The 11,282-nt window shown below is 36.0% G+C and overlaps 1 protein-coding gene across 1 annotated transcript; it reads left to right on the top strand.

The window, feature by feature from the left end:
* Positions 1-163: 163 nt before the first annotated feature.
* Positions 164-11,233, top strand: HPS4 (Hermansky-Pudlak syndrome 4 protein). Its single transcript, XM_077442538.1, has 9 exons — positions 164-366; positions 3,319-3,553; positions 3,635-3,868; positions 5,909-6,003; positions 6,086-6,314; positions 6,441-7,723; positions 8,803-8,986; positions 9,135-9,355; positions 9,428-11,233. The coding sequence occupies exons 1-9, from the start codon at positions 359-361 to the stop codon at positions 9,594-9,596; spliced, it is 2,658 nt and encodes an 885-aa protein (XP_077298664.1). The 5' UTR covers positions 164-358; the 3' UTR covers positions 9,597-11,233.
* The last annotated feature ends 49 nt before the right edge of the window (positions 11,234-11,282 follow it).

The following is an 11,282-nucleotide window of genomic DNA, read 5'->3' as shown; positions in this document are numbered from 1 at the left end:
TACTTATCGTACGGCCGGCTACCTGCTGAAGTCGGTACCTGCCGACTAGGTATGAACAGACCTTAATTGGATCATCCACCCACCCATTACTGCCAATTATGACGAGATTGAAAAATTAATTTTCATAATATATCGATGAATTGGGTACACCTGTAATGTCACTATTCAAACAAAAATCTAATCAGAATCCAAGCGGTGGACGAGAATAGAGATTGTGCAATGGCTGATAAGCCCATTGCTAGGACCACTTCTATGACCATCCCTGCGAAGTCGCCATAGGCGCTGTCACACTGACAGCCTATGAACATGTTTTTCATATTTTTCTATTGAACGCCGGCCGACAAAAAACAATATCAACATGGCGAAGTACGTACATTATTCATATCCTTATCTATGCATTATTCACTCCGTGTCAAAGTTCCTGCACCGTAAATCACTATTACACATATATTTGCATACTGTAGCGAGAGCTATCATTCCACACATTGTGAACGTTGCGGTGACCATTCGATACTCGTTCGCGGAGAAGATGTCTGTATCCCAGACAATGTTTATTGCGGACTTCCCTCGTTTTAATTATACACACCGTTGCATTTTTCCAATAGTGTACTGCAGATGGAGTAAGAAACCTTACAAAACGCCTTAAGTGTATCGATGATGAGACAGAAAAACCCTACAGCTATTGCCTATTAAAAAAAATTGTCTGTGACGCTACTGATTGATAGCAATGTATTTACCATCGACTTTGTTTTAGTATATTTACATATATATGTAATTATTATAATTGTACTTATTCAAATTTAATTTTTATATTATCTATATATCGATTGCACTATCTTTCCTATCGTTCAGAATAAAAAAAATAGGGTACTTGTTCATTAGTTAGACTCGCGCTTCGCCCTCAAAGACCAATTATTACGCTTTGTTGACTATTATGTCAACAGTGTAACATAAAATCAGTATTCGTTCCTGACGTTTATATATATGTACGTCTTGGGTCTACGTGACGAGACAGAATGTTAAACGACAGAAAACGCAAATATCGGAAGGCAAAGATCGAAAATCGAAAGTCGAAAGATCAAAAATAAAATGCTGCATGGTAAACGGTACATACTCACTTAATTTGCGCGAGCAGGATACAACAGGAACAAGAGGAACAGGCTTTTCCTCCCGTATTCTGCGCGCGCACATTAATACGGGAGGAAAAGCCTGTTCCTCTTGTTCCTGTTGTATCCTGCTCGCGCAAATTAAGTGAGTATGAGTATGATATTTGCGTTTTCTGTCGTTTAACATTCTGTCTCGTCACGGAGACCGGTACGTCTTATGTAGCAGTATAGCGTAGTATTTCGAAAATAGTATTATTATTTAAGCTTAATAATTTATCAATAATAGTATTGTTATTAAAGCTTAATAATTGATCAATAATAGTATTATTATTAAAGCTTAATAATTGATCAAAAATAGTGTTATTATTAACCTTTGAAGGACGTAGCGTCGAGATCGAACGAGTGTTCCCGAACCGGGGTCGAGTAAGACCCCAGTATTTTTTAATCAAAATACAGCTTTTCTCAATACAAATGGGTTCAATATATATCTTATTAATCATTTTATACATCAACATAAAAAATTTTTAGTCCTATAGCATGTTTTTGACTATTTTTGTATTAAAAAATAACGCAAACGCACATAGGTACGGCCAACAGGCGACTGCATGACTCAATAGCCACGCGCCAAAAGCGTCGAAAACAATAGCTTACGAAAATATAAGCTGTCTCTTTCTCTCGCATTGGTTCATTGGTTCAATATGCAAGCAAACAGTCAAAAATATGACTCATCGCTACCGCCTTTAAATCATACTTTGGAATGTAGAAATGTGTAAATGTATTTTTTTACGATGTACCCCTTTTCTAAATCATACAAAATCTATTGAAATAAATTTGTTGTAGTTCATTCTAGGAATACAAGAAATATAGGGTGTATAGCCTTGAAAACCGCATAGTTATTACGAAAAACGTAAAAATTGGGGCACTTTCATACCCCACTTCGGTGAGGGAGGGTTAAAGCAGCGAGGCGAAGTAATTGATCTTTGAGCCTAACTAGTAAACAAGTGCCAGAAATAGTATTATTATTAAAGCTTATAACATTTCTGACATTGTAGCTATGTATTATATTTAACATTGGAGTTATAAAAGTTTAAAAATGAGTCATTAATAGGGACGAGCTTGCCCTTTCTTTTTTGAAATTTCCCTTATACTTTCCCAATTATGTCAAATTAGTATCATTTTTACCAGATTTTTTATAAAATATTTTCGCCTCAGAAATTTATTTAATGAATTAATTTTATTTATATAATGATTTTTATTTTTTTAATAGGCGCCTCAGTTGAAAACCATTTTTTTTTTAATAATTCAGACTCACTGATCATAAATATAATTATATTGAACAATTTTAAAAATAGTCTAAAAAATTAATCGTTATTTACTTGAAAAATTATACACATACAAGTAAATATACCTACATATATGTATATACATAAGTTAAATAATAAAACGTATTTTTCTGCTAAAAATTAAAATAAGAACGATACAAACGGAATATTTTGACCAAATTGAAAAATTTCTTGATCAGACGGTTCGAATTAATAAATTTTAGTCGAATAATATATTAAAAAAAAGGTGAAAATTTGTTGTCTGATAATTTTCAACATTAGCCAAAGTTCAAAGATTACTAGCCATTGTGAAAAAAAGTGCAACAAAATTTCACATTTATTTCACAACATTGTTACATACATATTTAATTATATTCCAAAACAAAACTGTGCGTCTCCAACTTAAATATATGATGACTCCACTACATAAAACGTTTAATAAATAAAGCATTTAACAATTGGAATCAAAGTTCAATCATAATTGATCTTTTTTTTTAAATAATATTTACGACCCAGAACATTCGGCTCTAATAGTATTGGGTATCATTATCGTTGCACCATTAAATTTTCTAATCTGTTAGCAAACATTGATACATAATTTAAATTTATACCGCTTGATAAAAATGAGGTCCCCTTTGCGAAATCGATAACAAAAAAAAAATGGTCACATTACTATGTATATAAACATACGATTATTGTTGTGATGACACAATACGGCACACTCTCTTCAGTCACAATCGAAGACAGGTATCGTCCGTGTAAATTCATTTCACCAGACCGAGAACCATGAATCCGGAAAGGAACCATCGGAAGTACACAATCAAATCTATTTCCAATCTTCCACAATACTAAAATCAAAATCTATAAAAAATATATATATATATTTTCAGGGAGATGATGATCGTCTTCGTCTACGACACGCTTCGATGTTTGGCCGAAGCTGACGATCCGGCCGACGCAGTGCTCTACTTCCATCCAGGATGGGTATCAGACTCTCAACGCCTCGCCCTATGTGGTCAACTCATGGGTGTGACCCACTGTCTGAAAGCTTTGTTCTCCACGCCGAAGATATTGACCTTGCACAGCGGAAAGTTCATCATCCAAGAATACGGCAGATACGTATTGGTATGCATACATACATAGATTGCAGACAAATACTTACCTACTTGATGTTCCAATGTTACATCTGTTGTTTTTGGTTTTCAGGCCATCGGTAGCGATAGAAACATACCTGATTGGATGTTGAAAAATCGCGCGGCGATCCTGACTTCGTTGATTAAGGTTTATCATTGCGATTTGCAAACGATAGCGGCTCAATTTCCTGGAGAGAATAACATTCGCTTCTCCGAAAAGTTGTATCAGATGTTTGAGACGTATCTGCCCGTCCTTCAATTTGGAGGATACATGTTTAAGAATGTACCACTTTTAAATTTGCCAAAGGTAATTGAAGACTATTCAATGATTAGACGCCAATAATAATATATATAAAAACGGACGCGATGTATGTACATATGTGGATATGTGGGTATGTGGCAGACGCGTCGACCAGTATGAAGATTTCAAAAAAACAAATTTTAAAATGCCAGGAGTAGAGGTTGTGTCTAGAGAACTATGTCATATATAATTTCGAAACAGAGTTTGTAAGGTTTGGGTGGGAGCATCGAAAACAAATCAAAGTTTGTATGACGACGATATCAATATCGTTGAATTTTTTTTTCGATTCAAATAAATTTAAGAAAAAAACAAATTAATGTTGACTATTAGATTAGGCATGTTTTAGCTGTTAATATTACAAATACCGAGCGAAGCGGGGTATTTAATAAAAAAAACACTAGTATTTAATAAAAGAAATACACGCGAACGAGGCGCACAACCAATCAGCGTGAAGTGGTCCATGTGGACTAAAACGTTTGACCAATTTAGAGCAACGACGATACATTCTGATCAATGGGTTCATTTTAAACGTAGCGTGACGACCGATCGTGTCGAGGAGACGCGGGGAAGTGGGGGGGTGTGGAGCGTCTAACATGTGTTCTTAATATTGAGCACCTGACTTGGAATGGGTGACATCAGCGTCAGATGCGCTGCGTGGGACACACATTCATAATTTCGAATGGGTGAACGGATTGGATCGGCGAGCGTGTAATGCGTGCACTCAATTTTTTACTATTAATACGTGCGCGCGCCTATAAATTAACTTACATTATATCATATATACATATGTATAATATCGCTATTCTTTGTGTCTGTTTATGTATCTAAGATAACGCTCGCCGTACTATAATAGTCGTTTTGATTCAACATACATGTACGTCACAGCTAAAACAATACCAACAAAACGTACGAATATAATAACAAAAGAAAAAAACTTCTATATATACCGTTTGCTACCAATGTTTCCTCTAGGCTAATACGGCGCTAAGTCTCTGAGCATTTACCAACATCTATTAAAAAATTATTTAATTAATTAATTAATATTTCTATTTAGGTAGTTTTTACCATTTTTTTTTTGATATTAAACATTTAAATATAAATATTAAATTAAAAATATACGACCGCGTGTGGATCGAACACAGCACCGACACATTTCTTTTGATTTTTTTTTTATTTAATAAATTAATATGCCATAACCCATGCGATGATATTTCATCGGGTACAACATTAGTTTATATTATATAACATATAACCATTGAAGTAGAATGGGTAGAAGCGCTCTCAGCTTCCAAAAATGTTGCTACAAAAACTCCGTGCAGACGGAGATTTCGGCTGTTTTGCTCAGTTGTTTATTAAGCTCTGTAGCAGTAGGATCTCTTTGAAATAAGCTCTACTAGTGAAATTGTGTGGTAGTATTAGTTCGACAAAGTCCGAACATCTGTATGTGCACGTGCTAGATGTTCGGACCAGCCTCACTCATTGAAAAACAGGGCCGTACACCGTATTCTTTTTTAAAACTAATTATTACTTTATCTACATTGAAGTAGTATGCATAGAATTGCTCTCAGCCCCTAAAAATGTTGCCACAAAAAATCCGTGTGCCCGGAGATGTCAGCGGTTTTGTCCAGTTGTTGTAAGGGACTATCACTTCCACGAATTTTTTTTCCTCACTCTTTTGTCTCTCTTCTGACTTTCCTTCTCTCTCTTCGATGGCTCGCTTTTAAGCGATACTTTTGTTAGGAATGACTATTCTATACATTATACTTCAATGGGTACAACATTAGTTTATATATAACATATAACTCTATTTTTGTTCGTGTATTAATTCCTTTCCGAAGCCACCCGTTGAAAACAACGGGCACAACACTAGTTTACAATAAAGTTGAATACAAAATGCAAACATGAGTCAAAATCACTTTTGAAGAAACATTTCATTTGAAATCTTTTAATATACAATATCAGATCGAATTTTATAGAACTTTTTCTAAATAATAATTTGTATATAATTCATTTTACAAATTTCATTATATATATTGTTTGTTTTAGAGTGCCAGTAATGTATTTTTAGAAGGTATGCAAGTATTGGACTACTGCGTCAGAAGCAAAGGAGTATTAGGCGGTTCAATTCTATTCAATAATAAGTCAGTTTGACAGTTTTATTCCGTCCTACAACGAAGTATACATCAAATCATATTTCTTATAAAAAATATTCTGCCATTTTAGAATCGTTGCAACACAATTGAATCCAAGACTGACGTCACGAATTGCAATGGTCGATCCGTACCGGGTGAAATCTCCTGCTGAAACAGTCGACATCAAATACGACTTACCTTCAGCAACCCAACTCCTCGTCATATACGTAAAAAAGAACTATCTAGAAACCCTCCGGAAAGATGCGAACAGACTGAGATCTTGGAACGAGAGCGGATTCGAAAGAGTCAAAATGACCAAGGTATAGTATAGGTTCATGAATGGAATGACTACCAGCAAATTAGATCACACAAGTTTGATGTGATGTCACATTCAAGTGACCTGTTTAGTATATATTATATTATATTAATTCATTGTTTATTTATAGAGCGTTAAACCAATATTGAAAGAAATGGGACTCGGTTCGATGAAACGCGACAAATCCCTTTTATTCACCGCAGTACCTGAAGAAGACATCAACCTGAGCTCTTCTAGTTCTCCGGAGAGTGTCAAAACGGTCGCCATGATGACCCTGCAAGAAAACTTGGAATCGAAGCTTCCGATCATGCCGGATGTCGTCCCATTCAGCAACAAACCTCGCATACGGCCAAACAAGCTATCGTTGAGCTTCAAAAACTCCGTATCCCGGGACAGCATAGATGAGAATATTGCCGAGATGAAATTCGAACCGACGTTCACCGGTCAGACGAGTGTCTGCTCGACTCCAATGCTCGAATTCAAACACCTGCACGGAAACGTCATGTCGATATGCCGAGCGTCGACCGAAAAGATACTCAACGAGAGCTTGAACATGCCATACATTCCTCAGAACGAAGACATAAGAAGCCCACCGGACGAGTTCAAGTGCCTCGAAGAGGAACCCGTGCAAACCAAAACGGCCCAATGTAAAGATTTCACAACCACCGAGCAGTTCATTCCCATGCCGGAGGAAAAGTTCAGGAAATTCAACAGCTTGTCGGACATCAACAGTGGTTTCAAAAGAATTTCTCAATTGGCTGCTATGCGTTTCGGTGGAAGTGTTGCCAAAAAGAGCACCAACAAAACGTTGAGCTTAAACGCAGACGATTCTCCGGTCGAAGACACTGATGAGTTGAAAACGAGCGTTACAATTACAGATCCTCACTATCCCGTATTCAGAAACGATGGTGTGCCCATCTCCAAATCACTCTTCGACGAATACTTGTGCCAACAATACTCGAATAAACCTGTCGATATGTCTAAAAACATAACAAAAACCGTTGCTAAACCGAGCAAGGAACACTTCGAAGGTTTCGACTCTGAGAGTGTGCCGTCTCCGCTTAGAAAAAAGCAAGAAGTGGTGTCGAACGAGCAGGTGAAGTTGGAATCGGAAAAGGCCGATCCGTCTAGGAGGAAGTCTTTGACGTTGCCGTTGAAGTCTTTGGGTGGTGATAAAGTGGCGGCGATCGAGCCCAGCTCGCAATCACAACCTGGACCATTCTTCGAATCGCACCGGAAGAAGCTGTCCGGTGTGCAGCTGACGCCGCTGATGGAGAAACTGAGTCATTTAGCATTCTCTGAGAAGTCTAGCGGGTACAGCAGTAGAGGTATCACGCCGATGGAATTTAAGGATTTCGCCCTAAGTACACCTTGCATTGAAAAGACTACCAATTTTCCCACCGAGAATAAGAGGTACGCATCATTTAACTAATTCAAGCATTTGACCCAGTCTTTTATCGGATGGCTCCTATTCCAAGAGCTATCCGACTTCTTAATGAAATCGTTGCTGCCGTGCCTGATTGTGATGTTTTCCATCTCAGTGAGCGTAGGTTATCAGAGATTATTTTAACCTATTTTTCTGGTAGCCTGCGCTCATCATTATTTTCATAATTGGATGGTGATGTATGAGTGCATTTTGATCTTCATTCTTCTATTTGGTCCTCACCGGGATGATGTGTATTCACGGCTGGTTCTTGTGCATATGTATGTATGTATGGTGACACGACAACTCGTTCACAGATTTTCCGTAAACCGAGGATGCGCTTCAGGCATTACGTATACGGCCATCTCTTTCTCACCCCGTATGTTCACCAAGATCTCGTTTATCGTCGTTCGAAATTACGTCGTTCTTATCGATACGACGTAATTTCTTTTCAAATTTTTAAGTTGACCGGAAATGGTACCTCTCCTTATAGGTGTCGGTCTTTTCTTCAAGCTTTTGAATCCAATTATCTCCCAAACCGCTAATCGAATCCGACTGGAAGTTAGATATTACATGTAATATAAATTTTATACCCCAATATTTTTCACCCTAAGCCTTTTCCTCTTAGAAAAGTCAAAAATGTTGTGACCAAAATTCTTTCCATACCTCTGAACGTATCAAGCTGAAAATTTATATTTGTATTATTTATATACCAACCTAGAGTTGATAAGGTTTTGGTCAGAATTCGTAAAACCAGTTGTAATTTTTTTAAAACAATATTTCATTCTTTTATTTCGACCTTTTAAATAATTTTTATCTTCTTGATATGTATTGTGTATAATATTTATAGTGATTTTAAGTAGAACTTTTGTCCCTACATTTGCGCTAAATTTATATCGAAAATGCTCTCATAGCTTGTATGTGTGAACGCATATGTATGTACATATGTTTGATTATCGAATATTGCTTTTTATCCTTCTTATATTCCTCAAATCCGAATCCGAATTTCTTTTTATGTATTTTATTTCTGTGCAATTAATATATTAAATTCTGACTTTTTTCATTCTAGTCCGAAGAAAACCATACCTGTAACCTTGGATGCGGAGAGTGAAAGCGATGACGATGCCGACATATCTACGTTCAGTATTGAATGTTCAAAGTGCACCATGTTCATCTGTGGCCTCCAAAACACTTCAATGTTCCTTATTATGGATGAGAGTGCTGCCAAAGATGAACAGACTATTCATCATCTGGTTTGTTTCCTCTTTTCATATATGGACAAGTACTTTTTAGAACATTTTCCTGTTGAAAAAGATAAAATTACATTGAAGTTTTACTCATATATGTATGTATGTAGATCCTTTTTTATGTATTTATCTTGATTCGTTTGTATGATTCCAGTGGGAGACGAGCATGAAAAGTCTGGTGCCCATTGAACAGATGTGCATGGAACCGTTGCCGTCCGGAGACGAGTCCACCGAATCCTACAGTTACTTATCGTTGGACGCGCAATGGGGCACCGTCAAAAAAGGGGGACCCTGGGCTTCCAACGATGTCGCGACCATGGGATACATTCACAAGGACTTCAAAGACGACCCCTCCTTGACGGAGATCATACTAAGGTCGGCTGAAATTCAACTATGGAATAAATGCATTAGAGCGTAACCTTCATAATATTGATTCGCACATTGCAGGAGCGAAGACAGTCTCGTTTTCGGTACCACTTGCGGAGGCTCGGAGACTTATTATCAAGAGAACGGAATCAAACAACCCGGTCTGCCGACGTCCGCAGACCTCATGGGCACAGCGCCTCTAAAAAGCAAAAGAAGACTTCAGCGTGATCACTCGATAACCATTTTCTAAACATATACGTAATATTGTAGTTTTCGTTTCGTTCTACGTTTGCTATTCTACGTATATACATGCATATAATTTGATATTAGAAGTCGTAACGAGCGCTAGGAAGCTCACGTAAATTTTACTGTCGTATATTTTTCGCTTATTTTGAATTGCAATTACTTTCCCCCGCCCCCTCTCAAATGTGTAATCGGTTCCGTTTGTAGTATATTATAATAACATTCCATGTAATAGATTATTTGTGTGCTAGATTATTGAGTAGTTTAGCGAAAATACATTCCCAATGTTTGATTTTATCAACTGACGTGTATTTCAATGTATTACGTGCCAAGTAGTCTTAAGCATGCACTTAGTGTGTGCTTATATGTACACATTTTTACAGGATTAGCAAACAAACCGTAAACAATATATAAATGTGCCAAATTTAATTTTGATCATGAAAATACTCTGTGAGTGAGTCGTAAAGGATGATAATTTGCACCAATTTTATTGTAACATTACTCATTTCTCTTAACCCTTTGAGTGCTGACGACTTTTCTGTTGAAACCCTGCAAGCTGAACATTTCCAACTAGAATTATTTAGAAATCCAATAGAAAGCAGGTGTAAAAATTGTAGCTAATCCAAACAAACCCTAGATCACTACCGCCGAGGATTTCGAGTTTTGTAAAGGTGTGTTTAGATTCTCTAATATATCTTGCAACAATATAAAATAACCAAAAGAAGTCTATTAATGAATGTATTTTTCCAAAACTAGTTCCATCTTCTTCATTGTTGTTAAAATGTAATGCTCACAATCTAAAATACTCGGCAGTTATGGATTTTCATCGAGAAATTCTGCTATGGTCATAAATTCAGAAATTCCCGTGTAGACCAGTCTTTATAAACATTGACACGGATTACACTTACCATGTTCAATGCATTTTTTTTTCAATGCTACCTGGAAAGGCTTAGTGGGTAGTATTTTTGTTTATTTTTTACATACTCAAAATACAACGCCTATCTTATTTCAGGCTCATGGACTTGTTGGCAAAACGCCGATCGGCGTTGGTCAGCATTCAAAGGGTTAATAAGCTATTTAATATATATCTTTTTTTGAAGAATTGTGATTTCACGTGTGTGAATTTGTACTTATGATATAATTTAAAATGTTCGAAAATAATTGTATATGGTGTATTTCAAGCCGGCGAAGATTATATGTATTTTGTATATTGATATACATAATTATACAATGCCCGGCTTTGAGAGCAATTTTTATAAATATATATCTAGTCTTGTTGATTTTTAATATATTTTTTACGAGTGTGCCGATTTTTATTTGTGTAAACATATTTTGCCGTCCATAACGTTTATGAAATAATTTTTGTTTTTTAATTTTAGGCTTTTGTTTTTTTTTTTCTATGAAAGAAAATATTGTGATGGGATTGCAATGCGATGTAATTAAATTGAAATAATGATACTTTTTTACAACTGCAAATAGTGTGCCAAATTGCCGGAAAAAAAAATTGATTTTGTGTATGCCAAAAAAAATGTATAATATAATGCAATAGATTTTATTTAATAGTATATTTCCAAATACCTACCCACCATTGTGTTGTATTATTTCTTTCTATGAATATAATGAATCATTGTTTGCTGTATTTTCTTTTTTTTGTTTCTCTACATAGTGTTATTTATTGAAATGTTTGGTGAGG

Source organism: Arctopsyche grandis, chromosome 12 (assembly GCF_051622035.1).
Source record: "Arctopsyche grandis isolate Sample6627 chromosome 12, ASM5162203v2, whole genome shotgun sequence".
In the NCBI taxonomy this organism is placed as follows: Eukaryota; Metazoa; Arthropoda; class Insecta; order Trichoptera; family Hydropsychidae; genus Arctopsyche; species Arctopsyche grandis.
This window is presented reverse-complemented; position numbering and strand designations above follow the sequence as displayed.